Source organism: Mustela lutreola, chromosome 11 (genome assembly GCF_030435805.1).
Source record: "Mustela lutreola isolate mMusLut2 chromosome 11, mMusLut2.pri, whole genome shotgun sequence".
NCBI classification, from domain to species: Eukaryota; Metazoa; Chordata; class Mammalia; order Carnivora; family Mustelidae; genus Mustela; species Mustela lutreola.
The window spans coordinates 47,609,027-47,634,155 of NC_081300.1; the positions used below are offsets into that span (position 1 = coordinate 47,609,027).

General features: G+C 48.0%; 1 protein-coding gene across 4 annotated transcripts in view; it reads right to left on the reverse strand.

Moving 5' to 3' along the window:
• CABLES1 (Cdk5 and Abl enzyme substrate 1) overlaps positions 1–25,129 on the reverse strand; it is a 124,594-nt gene that overhangs the window by 21,562 nt on the left and 77,903 nt on the right. For 3 of the 4 annotated variants that reach the window (XM_059138777.1, XM_059138773.1, XM_059138776.1), the window contains 2 exons: positions 19,343–19,420; positions 909–1,005 (listed from right to left, as the gene is read on the reverse strand). In XM_059138777.1, the coding sequence (XP_058994760.1) occupies positions 909–1,005; positions 19,343–19,420 (175 nt within the window). The remainder of the gene's footprint in view (positions 1–908; positions 1,006–19,342; positions 19,421–25,129) is intronic. The other variant, XM_059138774.1, reaches the window with a different exon arrangement.

A 25,129-nucleotide genomic window follows, 5' to 3' on the forward strand; every position in this document is an offset into this window, starting at 1 on the left:
CCCTAAATAGTTCCCGAGATTACTGCTGATAATGAAGGAATTAATGCCACCACAGAACATCCCTGTATGTTCTGTTGGCAGACGTGATCTCTGATGCTTGTCTCTAGCTTACCTCCCTCATTCCTATGTAGACACTCAACCTTTAGGAATGGACACAAAACAAGTGATTTTCTTTTCACCTACTTGGAGAAGCCCTTCTCATACACCCCTGCCTGCCTGTGAGCTAAGGGCTGATGACACCCGGACACAGTGGTGACCAACTGTTCTGGGAGAGGGGAGGTGGGGAGGTCAGTGGCTGCCCCAGCAGCTTCAGCTGGAAGCAAACTACCCTGAGATGGATTCCCCAAATACTTGCACCATCTCCATAAACAGGCTTCTGAAGGGTTTACAAAGACTGCCTGGATCCAGCACCAAAAGGTCAAGTTCATCTTTGAATCTTCACCCCTCAGAATTCTAGGCAGCAGCTCACTGGATCGCACGTAAGGAAGAATGCGACGGCCTTCCTGCTAGGTGCTCACTAAGGCTGAGAAACTCAGCTTCTCAGCATTGTGGGAAGCCTCCCCCGCTCCCACGCTCAAAACAAACTTCCTAGTAGCAGGAATGCAGCATGGTGACACCATCAGCTAACATATGTCCAAGCCACTCGGTTCAGAACATGCATGTTGTGTGGGGGATACTTGTCAGTATCCTGCATTCCATCATAAACGGCACTGGTGGAGAAATACTCATGCTGCTACTTCCTTACTGGCTCGGTGGGTTCCCAAGTGCATGCTAAGGGAGTGGGGACAGGCTGGCCCAGACCTGGTTCATCCACCACCGGTGGGTCAGGACTGTCATGCTGCCTCCGATCCTGACCCACCCTGGTGGTGTTGGCACAGACTCGAGGACTGGAAGCTAGGAAGCCTTACCTTCCCGTCAGCTCCCAGCTCCACACCTTCAAGTCCAATGATCTCTTTCAAGCTCACGGCACCTGTGGACTGCTTCCCTCCATCCAACTTCAAATCCCTGGGGAGGACAAGCCCAAGAGAAAATGCTCTGGTTTATACCCCAAAAAGCCACGATGATGTTTACTACACAAGACACCACAGTCACACTGATGAAAACGAGTACATGGGCTCCAGCCAACAGGGTATCCTTCTGACCCTCCTCGGGGGGCGGTTAACAACATTCTGAGGCAGTTCCACCTTGTCTCATCCACTTTGATATAAATGAAATCCAAGCAAAGGGAAAGCTCAAAGATGAAAGGCAGGCCTAGAAGCCGATGGACCTCTGGTGATCCTCCGAGCAAGGCCCCTCCGCTCGCAGTCCGCTAACAGGAAGCCAGGGAGCATTCCCGGGGCATCACGAGGCCAGTAGTTCTCTTAGGCTCAGGCTGCTGGTTTTATTTTAAAGCTGGCAGAGACCATCTCCCCTCACCGCCCCTTTTACGAGAAGAGAGAAATGAATTCTTACCCTAAACAGTTCCCGAGATTACTGCTGGTAACAAAGGAATTAATGCCACCCCAGCCACCCCACCAGGGGACCTAGAACATGAGCATCTTTCTATAAAAGAACAATCTCCAGTACTAACCAGCATTTACACAGCACTTCACAATTTACGAAGTCTTCTACACATCGTCTCTGCCATACCTTAAGATGACCCCATTAGACAGGTACTGCTATCATTAACTTCTTTTACAGACAAAAAACCCACAGGAGGCTGAGCGGTTTGCCAAGGTCACTAGGAGAGGAGGCTGTAGAGATGGGGTTTGCATCCAGTGCTGTTTCTAGAACACAGCGTTGCAACTGAAGCAAGACTGAGCTGGCTGTGGTTATGCTCATGTTTAACTGCTCACATTGTCAAGGACAATCCCCCTCCTTACGGTGGTCCTAGGGCTTGGCTGCTGATTAGAATCATGTGGGGGGCTCTGACAAACCAGCGCAGCCTGGACCCCACCCGCAGACATTTGTTTCAGCTGGTATGAGGGGCAACCTGGGTGTCCATTTTAAACACTTGCCAGGGGCTTCTAAAATGCAGCCATGTTTGGGAAGGACTGTCTTCCAGTTTCTGTCCCCTAGGATGTGGTGCTTGTGAGTCAAAAGTCATCTCAGGCTGGCAGTGCTCTTGCTACGTGGCCTGGAGAGAGGCCCCACATTCAAGGGCGGGCTCCTACAACCCAAGCAAGAACAAACAGAACATAAAGGCAAGACTCCCCAGGCCAAAGATAAAGAATTCAAGGAAAAAGAGAGGGAGCTGGGTGAGTAGCTCTTTCCTTAAAGAGAGACAAGGAACCTCCCCTTCTGGGAAGGAAAACAGGGATTCTCTGATTTAGTTGATCTATTACTGGCTCTATAAGCCTATCTCTAACGCAGCAGTGTGATTAACGACACTTTTAAAAGAAATAGCCCAGGGGCACATCTGACTTGATTTTGGGCTCAGATCATGATCTTGGGTCCCTGGGATCAGCCCTGTGTGGTGGGTTCCATGCTCAGTGGGGAATCTGCTTGTCCCTCTCCTTCTGCCCCTCCCCCCTGCTTCCACATGTAGTCTCACTCTTTCAAAAACAAACAAATAGACTTAAAAAAAAAACAAAAGGAATAACCAAAATTTGCATCCAGTAAGTATTCCATTTTTTAAAGTAGTCTCCTTAGGACACCATAATATTGCTATGCTCAAACTCTCTGGAGCCCATCCCAGTCTGCAAGCTTTATATTTACACATATTTTTATTCTAAACACTATTACTTGAATTAGGGCTTTCCCCCTTCCCCCCAGCTGACTGACCACAAACTGTACATGACTGTAAATGACTTCAGGTAATTCCAGACATCAAGCTCACCCATTAGGGATGGTACAGAATAGGACAGTAACTCAGAGCTCTAGACACTGTTGGAAGGCGCAGACCATCCCATCCAGCACTCCAAGCATATTGTGAACAATGGGAGGACTCTGGGCATGTGCTTGCATTCTCCCAAGGTGGGGGTGTGTGTGTGCGTGCCTCTTCTGTGGGGGGACTGTGAGATCCAGGATGACTGAAGTCATGTCACTTTATAAACATGCCCTGTGAACAGAGACCTGCATTCCAGGTCCGAATCTCCAATCTGCAGCTGGAAAGATCAGGCAAGCAGGCGGGGAGCAAAGTGGGGCTCAGTAAGGCCACCAGAACCCGGGGATGGCCCACGCCAGAGACCACCCACCCTGCTGCCCCGGCCTTCCGCGGGAGCCGTCCAGGCGGCCGCCCTCACAAAGGGAAATGCCGACACAGCAAGAACCTGAACCAGGCAACAAGGCAAAAGTGGCCATGGCGGGCAAGGAGAAAGGGGATGGCCGTGGGAGCCCAGGAGGGGAGCGGGTATAAAGACAGCAGCGCCTCGCATTTCATGAAAGGATCTCCGGCTCGCTGCCAGGGCATCCTCCTTGCCGGAAGCGCAACCCAGCGGGCACGGGCCTCAAATTCCCAACTCCCAAACAACTGTCTCCTTGTTTCCATTTTGCCAGACAGAGAATGTTATTTAGGGCTGAATCTAATTTAAAAGCAGGGCCTATCTTCACGGGTAAGAAAACCCAAAGAAGTATGGATATTAAAATATGCCCATTTTAAGGGTGCTCCAAAATGGAGAGCCGGCTGCAGGCAGGGACAGAGGCTCATTCCGTGTTTGTGTCCTACCTACACAATGTCTGACGTGCAGTATTTACTTGAAGAAGCCAGACAGGGGCCATGCTCAAACCACACTCCCCCTTCCTGATGCCGCCCCCGAGGGAAATGCAGCCCTAACACGCATTCAACTTCATGTGTGCACAAAGAGCCGAGATGCCTCTCAGGAGATAAATCCCAAAACGCACTTAAACAGGGGTTCTCAGATCCAGTGAGTATTCTAGCACCTCGGGAAACCCCAGCCCACCCAGAGGACAAAGGGTAACAGGCACAGCTCCACCACACGTAACCACGGGAACCCATCTCTCGAGAACCACTGTGTGGGTCTGCTCCCTGTAGCCATCACTTTCCACAGCCCTTCACTTGTATCACTGTCCTTTCTCAGTAACTAAGGCCAAGCTGAGTCAGAAAACAGGCCCGGAGTGCAGTGGATGCACCCTCAACTGCTCCTAGGAACAATGCAGACTGCTCGTACAGACCGGCCCTGTGCAACAGTGCTTCCTGCAGAGACGGACACATCCTCCGTCGGAGCTGTCTGGTGTGCTAGCCAGCAGCTATGTGGCAACGGGGTACCTTAAGTGTGATCACTTGACTGAGGAACTGAATTGTTTATTTTAGTTCATTTATTATTTATTTAAAGATTTTTATGTCATTTCTATAGCCAACGTGGGGTTCGAACTCCCAACCCCAAGATCAAGAGTCACATGCTCTACCGAATGAGCCGGCCAGGGACTCCTCATTTCAGTCAATTTAAATTTCAACAGCTAGCTCGTAAGCTAATAACATAGCAAGCAGCTACTGTATTGGACCAAGTAAGCCTTCCACAAGCAGCCTGGTCACTGCCTCCGGGTGTTTACTTTCCAGGCCCGGCTCACTGGAGAAGAGACTGTGTCAGGTGTCCCACAGGAGGTGGGAGACAGGCAGGACCCTGCAGATGGAGCCAGCACAGGACCACCCTCGGTGGGGAGGGAAAGGACGACCGTGGGACTCATGTTCAAAGGGGACCCACACCCCGCACCCCTTCAACATTCTTGAACAAGGCTCCTAACGGTGATAAAATGCACATCCTAGGTGAGGCACAGAGCAGCAGGGCCCCCAATCTGAGGCGTGAGAGAGACTCCAGGTCCTTTACACATCCTGGTGGAGAGAGAGGAAGATGCCCAGTGATGATTATGTTTTAATTTCCCTTCAGTAATCTTGGGGACGTGGGGCACTAACAGTTCATATTAAGTTTTTTTTTTTTTTAAAGATGAGACATTTTCCGCACACCACATCTGGTGCCCTGCTATCTGCTCCATTTGAACCTCAAAACCTCATCCACGTGGTAATAAATGTATCTGCTCCAGAAAACCCACAGCTTCATGGCAGTGGCTGAGGGCAGACTTTCCAATTTTTCTGCCTCCCACTTAAGAAGAGTTTGTCCCTAACTTCCAGGCTGCCATTTTGGTGGCACTGAATTAGGAGCACACTTGTACACACATCTGTGTGCACGTGCATGTCCACCGATCGGGCCACAGTTCTCATCTAAACTAGGTCAGTATGTTGGGTTTCCTAGCTTTTTATTTTCTCTATATTAAGGTTTTTGGCATATGAAAATGGCATCTTTCATTAAGAGGCTGATAAACTTTTCTAGGTTCCTTAGCTAAGTGCTTGCTGAAACCTTATATTAACACTAGCCACATGAAAATGCTGTTGTTTGCCCATTTTGACCTATGTACACAGAGACTGCATGCACACTGAGCCACCTGATTTACAGGTAAGGCAGCCGCTCAAGACTGTAGGCGTGACTGTAAAGCAAGCAAGAGACTATGGCCCCAGACACTCCCTGTCTGGGGAGCCAGGAAGAGCTGCCTACAGAAGGGAACTGTGAACGGTCCTGCTTCTTCACCCAGAAAGAATTTTTTAAAAACTTCAGTGAAAAGGATTAAGCATTAGTCCCCAGGGAGTCACGATAAAATCTTGATGTTTTCTTTCTAACATCATTGTCCTGAATTCTCTTAAAATCGTGTATGGAAACAGAAATATCTGTTTGGCTCAAAAGCCAGCATTAACCCTCCTGGAGCAGGAGAGAAAACTGGAGAACACGGAACTGCAGCTGTAAGTAATTGAAAGCAGAATGAAGTCGGACTTTCCAGTTTCTTTGAAAAGCCTAGGAGATTATTTTCCCCAGATACACGTAGAGTCCAAATATTAATTTATGTTCTGCCTTCTTCTAAAAATGGCATGGAGGCAAGTTCAAATACCTTATGTGGATACTGGCCAAAGCTGTGTGCATTACGGTTTACAAGCCGTAGCTCGCACTCACAGACGGACGTAGCTAGGCAGGTCATAGGGAAGGATCTCATTTGGACCAATGCACTCACAGAAGCATCGGTCAGGAACCATGGACAATGCAAGGGTCTGTTTTCTTCTCATCCACAGGCCCGGGTGACGCTATAGCTCAGACCTACTTAGCTGCAAGAGCTCATTTCTCATCTATTCAAGTTTGTTTTGCAGAGGCTGTAAGCAACAGACACACTTTGAAAACCCAGCACAAAGGTTTTCTTACAAAGTCTGAATGGTAGGGATGGGGGTGGCTGGGAGATGACTTAAGGCGGGACGGTGCAGGGGCTCCCAGAAGATGGGGGAAGCAATGAAAACAGAAGATGAAAATGCATTTGGGGAGATAGCCAAGCAGCAGTTATGCCCTTAAGCAAGGGGCAGAAATAGAGGTGGATTCTTTGTGGAGCAAAACCCTATTCTTCTTAGGATGGGCCCACATTCAGAGTGTAGCTCTCCTTAAAAGCCTGTGATTTGATGGTTGCAGATCCCCCTGCCGGACCTGTCTTGGTCTCAGCTCTCATGGCAAACAGTAAATGCAGATGATTCTGCAGTTGTGAAATCATCTGGTCAGAGCCCATGGCCAATCTAGATATCTTGGTACCCAAAGGGGATTACCTAGGTCACTGCCACCACACTATGGCCAACTCCCGATTTCATCGCGTTAAACAGGCAAGATGATCTTTCATTACCTTTTCTGATACTCATGGAGCCATAATGCATGGAACTGATCAAACTAGATTCCCTATTAAGTAACAAGAAGTTTCAGGATGCCTGGGTGGCTTGTTAAATGTCTGCCTTCATCTCTGGTCATGATCCTGGGGCTTCGGGATGGAGTCCCGCATGGGGCTCCTTGCTCAGCGGGGAGTCTGCTTCTCCCTCTGCCCCTCCTCCCCTGTTTGCGCATGCACACACGCTCCCTCGCTCTGACAAAGTCTTTAAAAAAGAAAAAATAAGTTTAAGGTAAGCCCTTTCTCTTAAGGAGTATATGATTAGTGAACCAATGTTACTCCTAATAAAAGAAAGGTATGATTTAAATACTTAACATCTGGAAAGTAGATGGAACTGTGTGAGTAATCCAATTAACTAGTTTCCAGGGCTTTTAGCTTCCAGGATAGCCTGACTGCCACTTGTGATCCTTTAATGGTGCTCTAAACTTGAGACCTTGTAATGCCAAACAGAAGCACCACTGGGCACTTGCTCGTTAAGGGACAACAATAGTTTAAACACTTTGATGCATAAATAATTTAAAAGCCAGTTAAATATTAATAGGATTTCTAGATCTTTCAAAAAAAAGAGACTTACTGCAGAGAGCAAAGCCTGAAAGCTGGATTAGGAAATACCACTTGTGAGCTAATTTTAATTAAGAGATTATGCATCAACTGGAACTCAGTGATTTAAGTATTTATCATAGTTTAAGAAGTCCTATGTCTCGCCTCTTCAGATACATTACAGCTGCCATCTTGGACTGGGTCTGCTTACTTGTATCAGAGCAGAGTGTTACACCACCACAGTTCAGAATCAATGGAACAAGCCCAGGGCTGACAGGAAAAAATGAAATCAAAGCAGCTTTTAGTCTACAAGGCCTGCGCCTCACACTCAGCACTCCATCGATAAGCCAGCCCCCCAAGGGTAACTGGCAGACAATGAAGCGGTCTTAATGTAGCTTACACCAAAATCTTTGTCTAAAGGCAGCTCCTATAAACAGCCGGATAACGGCATGATTCATCTATGAGATCATTCCAGAATCTGTCTCTGTGTGGGAATATGGTTGGTGTGAGGAAAGAAACAATTTGTGAATGTGTAATTTTCCACAACAAAAAAGAGATGTTCTGGAGAAAGTGGGTAGGGAGGAAGAGTGGGATGGCAGGGGGCATTCAGGCTTCCAGACCCCCTCTCAGAAGCAGCTGTTCTCTACGGCTGATCTCTCAATGATCAACACTCAGGAAACAGACCCAAGAGGATGACCTCATCTGAAAGGCCCCCATGCCAAAAGCTAAGGACATAAACAAATACCATGTGGGCACTGCTATTTATTTTTTTAAGATTTATTTATTTATTGGGACACCTGGGTGGCTCAGTTGGTTAAGTGTCTGCCTTCGGCTCACGTTATGATCCCAGGACCTGGACAGAGACCAGCACTGGGCTCTTTGCTTAGCAGGGAGCCTGCTTCTCTCTCTGCCTACTGCTCCCCTCTTTCTCTCTCTAGCAAATAAAATATAAAAAAATAAAAAATAAAAAATAAAGGATTTAAGAGAGAGCGAGAGGGGCGGTGGGGAGGGAGTGTAGAGGGAGAGGCAGAGAATCTCAAGCAGTCTCTGCTAAGCTCGGAGCCAATGCGGGGCTCAACCTCATGCCCCTGAGATCATGACCTGAGCTGGAACTAAGAGTCAGCCACTCAAATGACTGAGCCACCCAGGTGCCCCTGGACACTGTTATTTTAAAACACACCCCCAGAGATAACCTGTTCTACACTGGGAAGGCATCTCCTTCAAAGCATAGTCTCAGATACATCTGTAGTAAGCAAACCCAGTCACTATCATTTAGTCAGGTCTGGTTATCTGAATGGGTCCATTCCTACACACACATCAACAAGCTGGAATCATCCAGCGTGGTTACTTTACATAACCCGGAGTCACAAGTTAACTCGGTTCACTGCTACTTCCTTCTGAATCAGATCCCTATATACAGAAATACCTACTGATGTCTGTTTCAGGAAATAAAGTGCATCTGGGCACTTGTCTCAGTTCCCGTATGCAGAGATGGTCCTGGGACTGGCCCTCAATACAACGCTTGCAGTCTCTCACGCCCCAGTGGTTGTGTTCAAAGCTTTTGAGCTGGCTGTCTGGAACTTGGAATGCATTTTCCCACTGACACTATGTTACGAATGGGGATCGCCCACACAGTGCTCTTTTAGCCTATAATGTCACCAAACTAGCCCTGGGCGAAGCAAGAGCTCTGGTTATAGGAGCAACAGGTCAGAGGGTGTAAGGGGGGGAAAGAAATAGGAAAAAGTGGAGTCTCTCTCATGGTTTCCTGGTTTGGAGCTGACCTTGAACAACATGTTAAAGGGTTGAGGTCAAGTTTGCATTATTTCCCTCTCCCTCTCTGGGGCTCCTTTTCCTTCTCACAACCCCAGGATCCTTACTCCTAAGCTGTTCCTGTCCATAGTTTCTCCCCTCTCTCCACTTCTCAACCCATAAATTGTTTTGCAGCTCCTGGTCCCAGGGTGTCGGCACAGCAGCCCAGAGGACAGGGCCGGGGTACAAGAGGCGACGGCAATGGTCTTAGGTAGAGGTGTGGATGAGCTGTATCAAAGTGGGGTCTGCCTACTGAATAGAGTCAGGAAACTTAACTTGCAATTTATTTTGTAAGCAAAGGGTTGCCACGCCAAACCACAGATCTACACTAGAAAAGAGAAGGCAGTGACTCATGTGGATAAAAGGCAAAAAGACTCCATCGGGCCTTGGCAAACTGCTGGTTGAGAGAAGAGGAGCCGGTTTAAGGCTGGGACTTTTCCCAGAAAATAGTATAATTTACAAGCTTAATCTGAGAAGAGTGTTTACAGCTATGGGAAGGTTTGATGTTACAGTTATAGTGAAAGAGACGGGCAACATCTGTTCCTCTTCTCAGTGACCAGCTTCCAATAGCTTGTTTTGAAAGGTGGGATTTGGCAAAGCTTCTTCCCACCAGCAAGAAAGATCAAAACAAAACAATCATCTCCTCGTATCCCATACAAGCATGTGTACTATGGGATAAGAAGTTTAAAAAAAAAAAAAAAAAAAAAAAAAAAAAAAACTGGAAGGAAATAGGCCAAAATGTTAATGAAGATTTTGTTTTGGGAGGTAAAGGCTCAGTAAATTTTACCTTCCTTTCATTTTCACATACATTCTAGATTTTTAAAAATAAGCCATGTGCCACTAAGGAAAACAATTTAAAGACCAGATAAAAGCAGATCTGAAGATGAATCCTTTGTGTTTGCAGGAACATAGTGCTGGCTAACTCATCAAAAATTGGACTGAGACCTGCTACGCTGGAGCGGACTTAGAGCAATGAAATAGCTCCATGACTGGAAAAAATGGAACCAAAGTGGACATTTAATGAGTACTTATTACATACTGCCTGGCAGGTTGCTCAAAGCTTTCATATGTAATACTTCCTTTGATACTCTCAAAACTCCAAAGCTGACATCATAGCCAGTTCTACAGACGAGTGAGCACCAGCAAAGCTAATTAATTTGCTGGGACTGAAGAGTCTGCCTGACCACCAACTCTATCCTGTGCAACCTATGCTCCTCGGCTTCAGCTGCCCATCAGCCCTGAAGGCAGGGCTGTGGTTTTCCTACTGGGATCATGAAGGATGGAGTGAAAATGAGTGGGCTTCTCATTCCCACCCACTTTTCTGGAATAACTGTCGTTAGCTATTTTATTTATGGGAATTCTGTGTAAACTTGTATTGGAGGAATGGTTTCTCCAGCTAAAAAAAAAAAAAAAAAAAAAGGTCTGAAAACCACAGGACTAAACAGTCTAGCTCTAAATGTCTATCTTTGAAGTGTGCTCCTTACCACCGAACTGATGTGAAATAGCATTATGTGGCGAACCTTATGGGTCATGTATCCTTTGGTGAGTTAGCCTGGGGATGCCCCGAGAAGTGGCAATGCCCTCATGTCGAGGAGGGGTTTCTATACCCTTAGAAGTGGTTTCTGCTCACTGAGCTCAGCCCAAAGGCCTGCCGTTATGAGTGACAACTCACTCCTGCTAATGATTAGTGGGACTTGGGGGCCCAATTGCAGTTTACTTGAAAGGAGTTAGGGCAGCCTGACGCCAGTCTTCAATCTAAGCATGCAAGAAAATTCCAGCACCTTCCCCACACATGCCCCTGATCACACCTGGCCATGCTAGGCCCCAGAAAACGCTGGACAGCGAGGACCAGACTATACACGAACGTGTGAAGGTGTGAGTTGGTGATGAGAAAGACCAAAGCAAAAGCGTCACTTCATCCAACATGGAAAGGGCACCAGTGACGAGATGAAACTCCCCACTGCCCCTTTGGGAAAACCACCCCCTTCTAACTCGATACAAAAGTCAACCCAAAGATGTCCATTGCTTTAAGTATAAATGAAAGGAAAAAAATTACATGTTGATCAAGGGCTAGAAAAGCAAGCCAGCTAAAGCCAGGAAACCCTGATGGGGCTTGGGAAGACCAGGTGTGACATCAGCAAAAGGCCCTTGGCATTCCTGGGGTTAATATTCAGGGTGTTAGTATTTGAGAAGAACTCCAAGAGCACAAAATGAGTGATACACTGGTGGTGAAGCTACATGTGGAGGTCATTTGGCTGGGTAGGTCAGGGGAGGAAACCTAGCTGGGGCTTAGCGCCTGCAGCCTGACACCCCCGTTAGTCACTGCAGACTTACCAGCTTTCACTGTGGCCAGGGCAGCTATTTGCAGAAAAGCGGGTGCGGAGCCCATGACCGCTCACCCTTGTTGACACTTCCAGGCCCCTCCGGCCTGTCCCGTGCTGCCATTCCTATCAAGACACCCACAGGGATGGGGTGCCAGGCTGAGGAATCCAGAGAGCACTTGCTTCTATGGAAGGGGACAGTCTGGCTATCATTTTCGGGGGCAATGACATATCCATAAAATTAGCCACTCTCAAAAGTCTGGAGGCACAGTCCTCAGAAATCCTGTCTATATTCATTTATTCAACAAATACCATGTCTACTAAGCACACTGCAGTGTGAGCAATAAGACAATCGACACCCTCAAGGAGGGTTAAGGACAAATTACAAAAATAGATTTGTTAAGTGCTAGGACAGGCCTAAGGGTACCACAGGACACGAGTGGCATCTTAGTAGGGCCTTGAGGCAGGGCATTAAGGGGGACTGTGACCGTGGCCTGAGAAAGGGCCCTTGAGGAGAGGTCTGAGTTCCCTCAGTAAGAAGCTCCAATGGGTTGAAGGACAAGAACAGTCTTTCAAGTTCTGCACCAAGTATAAAAGCCCCAAAGGCAAGGAGAACCTCTTACGGGGCCGGGCATCCTGTTAAGGCCAACATGAGAAGCCACAGGGAAGAAGACGGGTCTGAGAGGAGAAGTGAGGCCAGAGCCCAAGGCCCTGTCTCTGTGCTCATTAATCTAGAAAATCACGAAAGAGGTTTTCAGTAGGAGTCAGAAACCTAGAGTCACAAAAAAACAACAAATACCCAGGGTGCAAGGGCACCTATGTATCTGACTTCGGTCCTGTTTTCCTAAACTCAACACTAGTCCCAGCTGAGCGCTTCAGTCAGGAGCCAGCAGAGGCACTGGTGAGAACTGAGGAGGCCAGGAAGGGAATGAGATGGCCTGGCAGCACCAGTCTTGGGCCCAGGCCTGGGGGTGCTGCTTTCGCCTGGGATTTGGAGATGTATGGAGACTGACTAGACATCACCTTCTCAATAAAATTGGAAAAAAAAAAAAAAAAAACCAATAAAAACAAAATGAAAGTGAAACAAAGATATTTTCAGATAAAAGAAAACTTGAAGCAATAGATCCATACTAGAAAAATAGTAAAGGAAGGGCAAGTTCTCCAAGATGAAACCAAAAAATACCCAGGAAAATTTAGAAGTCTGAGAAAGAATGAAGGCTGGAGTGAGTATCTGGCTCACTGCAAGGTCTTTTTGTTCCTTTTTGTCATTATTTCTTTACAAACTACATGCCTGTTTGCAAACACTGAGAGTTTCTTCTTTCAGGGAAGCATGTTTGAGGGGGGCAGTGAGGGGCAGAGTAAAGGGTCCCTTACTTCCTGATGGTTCCTTCCTGGGACTGATGCCAGATTAAGGCCTGGGGTCCTCTGGTGGCCTCCACAGGTTCAGTGTGGGGACAGGTGGATTCTCCAGTGAGCCACTGATGGCAGAGACCACAGATGGGCCCACAGTACCCAGGAAGGCCAAAGACTACATTTCCCAGACCCCTGGAAGCAGCCTGTGTTCCGCGGAGCAGAAGTCCTCTCGTGGAAGCTGGAGGCGGGAATACCATGGACTGAAGCCGGGTGGTCAGAGCTTCCAGTGACTGTGGGGTGGCGACATCCAGCATGTTTCCACAGAGGCAGCCCAGAGGATGGCTCCATGTTTGTCCCCACTGCACTGCCTCCCACTGGGTCACTCTTGGGTATCTATACTGCTTTCTCTGTCTGTCCTGGACATTCTGTGGACCATCCCAGGTCCACCGCCTCCCCACCAACAGTCAGGGAGGAGACTGTCGTCTCAGCCTATCTGTCCTGCACTCCATCCCTTCGTGCCCAGCAGAGCCACAGCAAGACTCTGAATTCCTAAACTGTAAGAGCAGGAATGGAGGACAGTTATTAGAAGCACCTAGTTTTATCTAACAGATGATTTCTCAAAATGTCGTATGCAAGCAAACTCTGTAAAGCAAATGATATTTTAAGAAGGAAGAGAGCTCATTAAGCAGGCAAGAAAACCATGTTTAAAAAAACAAAACAAAACAAAAAACCCTGTCACCAATCCTTTTGTGAAGTGAAAACATGTTTGGTGCTGATGTAACTACTTAGTACACCTTCTCAAAGAGCAGCATCTTCCAGCACAGTGTAAAGACAGGAGGAAGACGCCTACCAGTCCCTTGATCGCTTCCTGGTGGTTTGTGGGTGACCTGGCCGTGGCTGCGTGGGTACTGGGGAGACCTGAGCAAGCAACACTTCAGGATCCTGAGCCAGAGACGCCCACATGCAGCCAGGCTGTCTGCACCACAGGGACACCTGCATCATGTGACCTCCTCTCTGCTCTATGGAGACCCTATTCTCTAGCCAACAAACCCTCAGGTGAGGGCAATAGTAGATTATTTTCACCCAAGACTCCCCCTAGAGATACCTGCAATTTGCCCTTGGAGGAGCCAGGCCACAGGGTGAACTGGCGGCTTCCAGAAGGTCACCACCCAGCACCAAGGCCCCTGGGTCCCCAGGAGGTGGCCCTCCGAGGGCATATACTGAGCTCCACCAACATCCAGGTACGCGCTAGTCAGCCAGCATCCTGCACCAGTCACTGCCAGCAGAATCCGAGCCAGCAGGCGGAACCCAGAGCCTGCGGTCTGCCAGCTCGCCCTCCCTGCTACCTTGGTCATTGCTAAGCTAGTCCCTGCCCCAACCTCGTATCTGCAAACTGACCATCCCAGAATCCAGCGCTTGAGCTTCTGGCGATGATGCAATGAACAAATGTATAAAAGCCCTCAGCATAGTTCTTGGTGTACTGTAAGCATTATTTTATGCTTCAGCATGTGTTCCTACCGTTATCATGTTCACACACATGCAGAACTACCTGGTCGGGGAATCCTAAGGACACAGACTCTTTTTCTCAAGAATCTTCACCTATAAATCAAGGCAGGAAAGAACAGTTTGAAGACTTCAGTACTCACTAAACATCCAGGACAATCTGCTTCAAGCAGGGACTCTAGAAATCACTGTGAAGATTCTACTACTGTCAGCTTGGAAGTGTTAACCTAATGGCATCCAAATGACCCCAAACTCTGCATGTCAACTCTGGGGTGATCCAGCCCTCACCAGGCAACCATGTACCAAACAAAGCTACAAAGTCACCAGACTGTGCTTTTAAAAAAAAAAAAAGGAAAAAGTCTCAAATTTTAAAAAACTGAACGGAGACTCATTATTCATATAGGAGCTCTAGAAGCAGCTGATCGTCGGTGGATGGAAAATGTGAAAAGCATGCCTCATTCATAAACTCCTCGTTCGGCCAGACTTAACAGCTTCCACATTAGCAAAATTGACAAGGGTGAGAATGGAGTGTGCAGGATCTCTGGAGAGTCTACTCAAGCCTCCACACGGTACACACTGAGATCTGGGGCAGGCTGAATGATGGGTCTGTGGCCGGGACGTCCCAGGACAGCCCACTTCGGTCTCCACCCCCTACCCTGCCCCCTAGAGCAAACTGCTGCAGTGTGGGTCAGCAGTGGGAGTCCTGCCGGGATGGTGCTTTACCCAATTCTCTCAATGCCAGGCCTTACCGAGAATCCCCACCCCAACCCCAAGAAGTTCACAAGGGGCCAGGCCATCTATATCCTCCTAAGTCACCGGGGAGGCTGGATTATGCCCCTCCCCTTGGAGAAGGGGAGGGTCATATTCACACTTCTTCATCTTGATAAAGAGCTTTGGTCTCTGGGGAGCACTCCCGGATCCCTTGGTCCCAATTCCCTGAGCACCTTCCTCTGTGCTCCAGCTGCTCACTGCTGAGGACTCATTTCATTGTTGGTTCTCGGGTCTGATGGTCTCCTGCCCTCACACGGTAATGGGCTAAGGGACATCTTGTTCACCACTGTGTCCTTACTGCTTAGAACACTGCCTGGCACATAGTAGGTCCGATAGGTTCTATGGAGTGAATGAGTGAATCCTGCTGTGCAGCAGCAGTACCCGGATTCCTATCTGGGAGGCAGGCCGGGGTGGCAATATACTTGGAAGGGGATGAGACTCACAGAGCAAACTCTTAGCTTTTACTGCCAATAGTAGATTCCCTATAAATGTGGGTGCTGATAAAGATCTGGGGGGAGTTAAAGCACTCCATAACACCTCTTTGGGGGTCCCCAGTTGTGCTAGATTGGTTGTTTCCATGTCTGGCTTCTGGCTCGATCATAAGCTTCTAGAGTGTGAGTCTTACTCATCCCTATACCCTCCCAGCCTCCGTCAAAGCCTATACCCACCCACAGGGGCAGAAGAAATGAATGAGTGAGTATATGAATAAATAGTAAAATCTCTCCTGAGACTGACCGGTCTGCCTTGGTCAATGGATGCCTGGAGGCAAAGTGTGTGCCCATTTCAGTTTAAAACCAAGAACAAAGCTTCGGGGTCAGGGTGGGAGGCAGGTCCAGCCAAGATGTGAGAGCCAGACTTGGAAAGCTCCAGCACAGCATGAGAAGCCAGAAAACAGAGCCGGAAAGAGATAAGGCCATCCTGATAGATGCTTTGTAAAAGAGGTTCAAGTACACACTGGATGAACTTCTGAGTTTCCTGTTTTTAAAACTTCCTTATGATGAAGTTGGAGTTGGACATCATCCCTTTCAGCAGGGGGTTTTTGCTTGTCTGGAATAATCAGGCACCTGTGGCTCAGTACATGTGTGTGAGCACAGCAGAAAAATGGTGACCAGTAACCACAAAGTCAGTGGGTTAAGGTGGCTGGAGTACTGGGTTCTGGAGGGGCTGGTTCTGCTGGGCATCCACCCCTGAGCCCGAGGGGCCCCAACTATGAAGCAGGGAGGCCAGGCCACGTCATCTCTGAAATCCTTTCCAGCCCTGCAATTCTAAGATTTGAGTCTCAGTCACACTGAGGACTCCAGCAGAAGGTACTAGTTTGTACAGGCATGAGCTAAAGTGCCGTAAAATACAGATGTATAGAATTTACTGGTATAAATACTTCTGTTATTTGAGCATAGTGATTTCAAACAATTAGTGAAAATAATCCTAATTTTAAGTGGCAGTTCATTCTAGGATGTCTGCTCATCAAAAAATTTACAAAGCACAAATGCTTCTTCGTCTCACTGCTAAATTACAATATTTTGAGCTGTGTTCATACTTCCTTGTGTGAGTTCTTAAGCAGAATAGGCTACAGAAACAGGCATGTTCTTTTGTCTGTCAAGCATTACAACGGACCCAGTGTTTTTTTGTTAAAGAAAGTTAACTTTACTGCACATTGTTTTCCTCATTTATAAAGTAGGAAAGAGTAGAGTTTATTCATGTCAAAGATGGAAGAGGTTATGCCCTGTGAGCCCCCAAATGCACTTTGCTACTTCCTCTGGGGCCACCAGCTGCACAGCTGAGCAAGATGGCCACCCGGTGACATCTCCCTGGTTAACACACAGGGCCCTCCCAGCAGGAGTCAAGGCGACCCAGGTAGTGACAGATGCCCCTCTCCCCCAGTGTCAAAGATGAGGAGGGCCACGTATTTCTAATAAGGATATCAAACACAGATAGTAGGGATGATCTCTTCCTGGACAGTTTAAGTTAAACTGTGTTCCCACGAGCAGGGAGGGATCTTCAAAGCTAACAACACTGGTAGTAACTTGTGAAACCCATCCTACAGAGGAACAAGCAGAGGCTTGCAGAGGCAAGTGATTTGCCCAAGCAGAAAATGACAAGTCTCCCAAGTTCTCCTCACTGATTCCCACGTTGTATTTACTTAAGAAATTTGGGGTCCTTGACGAGTTGGCCCCATGTACCTCTGTCAGGGGCTGTGCTGGACCGTGCATAGTCAGTTGCCCTAGGAGTCTGACTTCACCTCCATGAGGCAGTTATTATAAAAGCTCCATTTCACAGACAGCATTCTGTGAATATGGAACTTACTTTGCTTGCTGGACAGAGTGAGTCACAGGAAGTCCCAGGGCTGGACGGACTTGGGTTCAAATTCCCATTCTGGCCCAAAGCGATGTTTGATACCGTAACTCTTGAGGATCAGTGGTCCTATCTATAAAATGCAGATAAGTACTTAGGTACCATGGTGAGGGGGCCTCAGAACTTGGAAAGAAAAGCACCATTCCAGTATGAAACAAACACGAACAGTTCTAAGATGAAAGCACAGAGAAGTCAGATTACGTTCAAGAAACCAGATGGGTTCTCAGTCAGAAAGACTTGGCAGTCCCATGACTGAACATTAACTGAAAGTCTTAATTGAAAGTAGTAATTAATCATATGGGAAATTTCAACGTGTTTCCCCCTCGTCGTTTTAAGTTTCAGGAGACAGGAACCAGGCCCATCTTTTAGTCTTTACCCCTGCACCTAGTCACATAGGAAGCACTCAATACATGAGAAAATGGACTATGGCCGGAGGACGAATATATCAGTCAGAAAGGTTAGCAGGGGAAGCCCAGAAAAATACAAAAATAAAGCCAAGGCCACAGTGGCCATCCAAGCTGGCCATGAGAGGACAAACTTGCACACAACCTTCCAGGCTGATTCAGATCTCCCTGGAAACATGTTCACAGGCTGGTCACACCAACATCATCAGGGCCCTGGCATGATTATTTGTGTAAAATTAGTGAAATGGCCTTCCGGGTCACATGGAAGTCTGAGAGCTAGTACCACCCATTTCCACAGGGATTAAGTAAGCCTGCTGTCAGGTGCAGCCAAACCCAGGACCACAACAGGTCAGTAAGGTCAAGCAAGCCTCCTCATGAGGTCTCTTGCAGGCAGCTCTGTAGGCCACGCCCAGGTGATCCTTGAATCCCTGACGGGGAAGGGTTTGTTGTTACTTTTTTGAGAACACCTACTTTATAAGGACGCAGGGAGTGAAAAGGACCCGCCCAAAGTGTGCCCTCAATCAACAGTAAGATTACTGCGACTCTTTAAGGTGTACATCTAATACAGGACCAAGTCAGAATTCCATGAAGATGCGCTACTGTCTGCCCATGAAGCTTACGGTGCAGAGCAGAAATAAGGACCATGGGTGAGTTGAACAGCCCAAGTCTAACAGGGGGGTGGTGGGAGGGGGAAGCCATGGTGAACAGGAATGACCAGCGGAGAGAGCTCATGGAATACGGTGGAAAACGAATAAATGATGAGTCAGCACCAGAGGCCACACTGCCCTCCACAGAGGCCCACAGGGCAGTGGTCACGAGTGGGTAGTGTGCCGTTGTCACAATGTCCAGGGGGCAATTCTAGCATTTCACCTGTAGTGTGGAGTCAACATGCCGCACGATTCCTGGCATCCTACGCGGTGAGCTGTCCTACCCTAAACACCGGCAGCTCCCTGGCGACAAACACCGGATAACAGTGACATGTGAGGGGCAAGGTTGTGAAGACTCAGAGGAACCAGCACAGAGTTTGGCACAGGGAGTGAAGGGGAGGCTCTGCAAGGACAGAACCTCACTTACCTACTTCTCTTCAGAGCAAAAGGAAAGGCTTGTTGAGCTAGAGAAGCAAGCATTCTTTTGGCCTGCAGCGAATCACATAGGTCTGTTCCTGTACATTTTGCTTTGGTATTTGCTCCAGCCTGCTGGTCAGTCTCCAGCCCAAAGCCCAAGATGCAAAGAGGCAGGATGTTCACATGGTTTTTCTGATTTTTTTCTTCACCTACCTTTCTCCAAAAGCTGACACGGCCCCGAGCAATGGGGTGGGTCCCCGGATTGCTCTTGCTTTACAGCATTGGAAGAGGGGACAAAATGCACATTTGTAAACAGCAGGCAAGACGGCGAGGACAGACAGAAACACACACACACACTCTCACAATAACAAGAAAGCTTTCTGGCTGAAAAGAAAGCAGAACTTTCTTCCCAGTTTATAAGTACTCGGTTTGCAGTGTTAGAGCCAGGCAAGTTCTTGGAAACGGAAGGGCAGCCACATTATGCACATGGTGTCACAACTTTTCACCCAGAGAACTAGAAAGCAAGCATGCATATACATACCCAACTTGGGCACTGTCACGATAGGGCAGCACTGAAAATATACTACAGAAGGATCTTCTGCCACTGATAAGGACTATTCTAAAAAATAAACAACAAAAAAAGAACAAACAACAAACAACAAACTAAATGCAAGGACTCTTAAATTAAAAAAAAAAAGAAAAGAAACAACTGTAGCAATTAAGCATTCATGGAATTCACAGCAATATTTGCACACTCCCGCCGCCTCCTCTGACAGATGGTATTCTGTGCTCCTTGCAAAATGCAACCTCAGCGCAGCCAAAGCACGCTGCCTCTCCTTACCCAGAGGTTAGCATGCGAAACGCCGGCTCGGGTCTCTAAGGAGTACACATGAGTCCTCCCGAGCAGGAGCTGTTGGCTGTCGGTTGCACAGCAAGATGGAGCAGACAGAGCCATGAGTCTGGGGTGCCTAATGCTGCCAACAGTCATGCCACACTGAAACCATCCATGTCTCCTCTGCAGTGAACAATGCAAAAGCCATAGTGCCAGAAACCGTGAGCAAGAGATGCTCAGATGCCATTGTGATCGCTGGGGTTTTTTTATATGCTGGCAGCACGTTAGGTTCTGAGAATAAATTAAGGGAACAATTACATAATCAGTCTTAGCCTCCATTCCTGCTATAAAGATACGACTGGAAACAGTTCTGTGTGATGCTCTTATGCAATCAAAGGCCACTTAGGAAAACATTAAAAAAAAACTCTCTCAAGTACTTATCCTGGCATATGAAAATAACTTTTGCCAAAGAGAACTGCTGCTTTAAAAAAAAAAAAAAAAGAAAGTGGAGAAGATTAAAAACCTAACATTCTTTAACACAGTAGAAACACACATCAGATATGAAATTTACTCTTATAATCTTTTTCTAAAATAATCATGATGAAAAATCAAAAGGGGAAATAAACCCCAATACTACTAACTGCATCAAGGTTGGGAGACTATGACCTTATTTTTACAACTACGATATTACACTGTCGACCTGCCCAGGATAAAGTCGGGTTCCCTGGCATGGCCAAGCAGGCCCTGTGTCTTCTGGCTCTTTCTCCTTCTCTGGTCTCAGCAAACACGACCCCACACCCCCCAACTTTATCATCCATCTATGTTAAAGGACTTGCTGTCCCCCACCTTGAAAAGACCCTGCTGTTGCATGCCCATCCTTTGCCTGTCGTGTCCAACTTAGTATGCTCAGAAGTCATGGCCCTAGGAAGGATTTCCTCCCCCTTCACTGAGTTCCTCATTTCCTTGTTGGGGAAGACATCAATCACAAAGGGCTGCTCGCTGCTGCCTCCCTGCCCTTCCAGAGGGTGCCCTGCCCTTCCAGAGGGTGAGTCCCAGGGTGGGGCTCACGGCAGCTCCTCCATAAACAGGGCCATGCTGGGCTTCACAGCAGCACCCCAGTCCCCGTCCCTGGGAAGGCAGGACCAGGGCTACCCATTCATCCCACACTGACCCATGTCGCCAGTGTTAACAGGACTGAAGCCACAGTCCCAGGCTCAAATATCAGCTGTGTCGTCTTTGTATGACCTCGTACCTCTTACTAACTCTTCTGAGCCTCAGTTTCCACAACTAAAATGATAGGATAAAATTACTAACTAGCCCACAGGAATGCTGTAAAGAATAAGTCAGTCCGTACTGGGAAAGCCCTCGGAACAATGCCTGGCAAACAATGACACTCAATAAATATTAACTAGTTTTACTGGGAATCGCCTTCTTCCCTGGTAAAACTGAGGGAAGTTTTACCAGCAGAGCACCTGGATTCTGAACCTCTTCAGACCTCTGTGCTAAAATATACAGGCCTGCTAAGATGTCAGAGGTGTGCCCAAGGGCAGCTGAGGTATGACACGTGACTACAAGTGTGTAACCCACACACAGAGCTGTCTCTCCTCTCTAGGAGAGACTTTTCATCAGGTACCACAGACCCTAACCTTGTCACTGCCGCAAGAACAAGAATGCCCTAAGCAGAGTTACCACCAAGGCTTCCAGGGCCAACATCTAAATAAATCATGAGCACACCACCTTGCTAAACATCAGTCAGCCTCCTCGGGCTCTCACACACAGTGACCAGTGGCAGATTCTCACTATAATGCCTCTGTATGTTTACTTACACAGACATAATAATAGTTAATACTTATTAAAGTACCCATTAGATGCCCAATTCTAGATGCTTCATCTGATGAAAGTAAGTTAAGTGACATGCCAAAGGGGACACACTATCAGGTGAGACCAGTTGGGGATCTGAAGCCATGCCCTTCTCTACCTTGTGCCCTGATGCTTTGCCCTTCACTGAGACTTACTAGAAGAGTCTGACCCTGTGGGTTTGACTGGACTTTGGACACCAAGAAGTCAACCTTCACCACATTTTCTAGGGTGGCTTTCCAGCCTTGCCTGTAGGTGACCAGGCTGGGAATGGGTGGGGCCACAGGGTGACCCATCACAGCCACCCTGACTTCAGAGCTGCCTGGTGCCTCCTTCTCCTGCTCTGCTCAGCTGGAGTGCCTTCCTAGGTGGAAGGATAGGACTCTCCAAACCCCCACCAGCCCCTGAAATCCACCCAGGAGGAAAGTCTAGAACTACTCATTCCTTGAGGCGCTCGGTATCCACATCTCCTGCAACAGAGGAAGGAATGGATTGAACAGCCTCAGCTGGCTTAGTGTTAGCGCATTTCCTTCATTACTTAGTGCTAATGGGTGCTTCCTTCCCACACACTGAATTTGTTGGGACATTTCTAATAGAACAAGGAAACGAGAGAACATAAATGCATGTGAAATTAAGTATTCTTTCCAAAGTTCTAACCACAACGTGCCTATTAGCAAATGGGCTGCACTGTTTTCTAAATGAGTACTCATCTGTGTGGTCCTCACCATTTAGGTGTCGAGAAGAGGCTGACAGCCTGAGTCTCATTCAGAAAAATGTGTTATTCTATTGCACAGGTCAAGTTTAGGAACTACGAATATGGAATGTTTCCCAACAGTCCAGTTAGGCAGGTTCTTTTCCGGCTGGCCATTCTCAAGCAGCTGGAAAGGGAAGGAGGTTAAGTAAAAGCATAGCATCCTTGGGTACTTCCTCTCCATTTTTTGGTGGAACCATCCCGCAATTCCAACATCATGCAGGGTTCAGAGGAGGAATCCAGAACAGAGACCCGACAGCAGCTCCACACAAGTCTGTGGCTGTTGAAGCCCTGGGGAGCTGGAAATGGCCAACAGAGCTCCCAAGAATGCATCCAACATGTTGCCCTAAGTAGCTCTGGCTTCAGGCTTTAGCTAGAGTAGGCAAATATCAGCAAGTGGCAAGTTCTTGTCTTCTATCTCCTCCACGAGCAACTTGGAGCAATGTGAACCTAAAGAAAGGTCCATTGTGACCAACTGCTGTGTCCCAAACCTGGAGGATTCCTGTGAATTTGCAGCTTTCTTCTTTGTAAGTGTTGGGGAAATATCCATCGTCACAATGATGCCCAAGGAAATCAGATTTGTTCACCTTCTTCAACTGCTTCTGGATTTGTGAGAGAATTAAATCAGATGGTAGTTGTCAAGAATGACACAAGACAGCCACATTCCATTTCCAGGGGACTTCAGAAACTGGCTACCTTCACGTGTTGGCCTCCAACCACTGTAGTTATTTCTTGTATGCCCACATTGCACGCAGAAAGCCCACAGGGTTTTCCCTTTTGTGCCATTCAACACCGAGTCAAGGTGACCAGAAAACATTATACAAAAGACTCTAACTTCAAAATAGGAATTAACTCCAGAGAGACAGATCTTTAAGAAATTAAAGATCACATTTCCATACAAACATCTGCCAGAGAAGGAAAAAAACAACAAAACAAAGGAAAAAGCTCCAAGGGCGGCAGCCCGCAAGGGCAGAACTGCTTCAAGATACACAGTGTTTTCCAAACCTCTCCAGGAGGCATGAAGAGCACCATGTTTCTCCTTCATGTGGCTTCAGCTTCTTGCTTAGAAAAGTGTTTCTGGTATGCAGCAGCGAGGGCTTCAGGCCACAAAGCTTCCAAAGGCACATACCGCCAGTGAGATATTGGAGTATTCCAAATAGCCTGGAGATGCTCAAGAGCCCCATGGTTGACAGAGTATCACAGACCCATCATTAAATCCACTCTCAACCCCTTAGCCCAGAGCTAGGGAAGATCTCATGCCATTCTGGACCCTCAAGCGTTCCCTCAATTGCTGAAAGCTGGCTTTCTGTTCTATTTCCAGAGCCCTGGGGCATCTCTATTAGCTGTGAGAAAGTTCAATCTCTCCCAGGTGGAATATTCCATGAGAGCAGAAATACGATCTTAAGGACAGAAAAACAAGCTACCAAGATCTGAAGTTAGAGCAAAGAAAATCACATTCGCAACAACGGTAGGTAAGCACGAACACAGCCCAGGGGTGTCCCTGACCCAGAAGTCTATGTTAGGCATTGGGCGCACATGTACACTGCATTTCCCAATTCTGTAGTCCATTCCCTACATGACCAGGAAGAAAAGCAAAGCACACTTTCAAATGCTGGTGTCAGGGGATGAATCGTGTCCCCCCCGCCCAAAAGGCATGAAGTCCACGGCACCTGCAGATGTGGCCAGAAACATGGTCTTCACAGATGCAATCATGTTGGGATGCATTCATACTGAATCAGGGTGGGCCTCAACCCAGTGGCTGGATTTCATAAAGACAGACATTTGCAGACACCCACATACACAGAGAGGAAAAGCCGTGTGACAATGGAGGCGTACACTGGCCTGGCACAGCCTAGAGCCCAAGCCACCAGGGACTGCCAGCTGCCCTCAGAAGCTGGATTAGGTGACAGATGATCCCTTTCTAGAGCCCTCAAGAGGCACAAGGCCCCGCTGCCACCATGACTGCTGACTTTCGGCCTCTGGAGCTGCTAGAGCACGCACTTGTGCGGTTTTTGGCCCCCTCTTCCGTAACGATTTGTAGGGCAGCCCTGGACAGCATCCGCCCAGCGTCTGTCACTTTGTTCCCATGGCTGCATAGCGCTTCATGCCTCCCGCTCGGCAGGTCAGCCGTGCACTCATGAACGGGGGCGGGTGCATGCAGAAAGTAAAGCTGTTGAGACTGACGCCAGAAAACTAATGAGTATTATGAAATCTCAGGACCAGAGACTACCAGGCGCTTTCTCTTCCCAGCCCCCATCCCTCCCCCAACTGCTTCCTCATCCCACAGTTGCGGGGGGTTGGGGGTTGGGGTGGGTGGGTGGTGGTGTCTCGACACCCCCCTCCCTCACTTTCTGAAGGGCTGGCAATTACATAGCAGATGAATGAAAATTAAAATCAAGATGTTCTTGTTTCCTCTATTTAAACTCTTATTAGCCGTGGGGGTGGGGGATGCTCTTCCTCCTTAGGAACACTCATTCCTGCATGTGCTACAGTGGGGAGGAGGGCAAGGCCAGACAACCTGTGGCTATTCCAAGGCCACTCTTCACAGGGAGCTCTGTCCCCTGCATCCTGGAGTGGGATGAAGACAATCTCCCAATTCTGGGAGTGGGAAGAAGGAAGGGGACTGTGGAGAAGAGGGACCAGAAGCCTGAGCAAGAGGCAGGGCTGAGGCCAGTGGCAGGTGCTTGGAATCTGGGCTGGGCCCTAGTGGAGGAGTGGAATTCCAACGGCTGAGAACAAGGAACACAGAGCCCAGGATGAAGGGAAACATGACCATGGCAGATGTGGCAGGCTCTCAGGCAGTCAGAGTAAGGGCAAATGGGGGCCACAGAGCTGGCCTGAGTTAGATGGTAGAAAGTACCGGAAGGTCCAGGCTAAATAGCCACCAT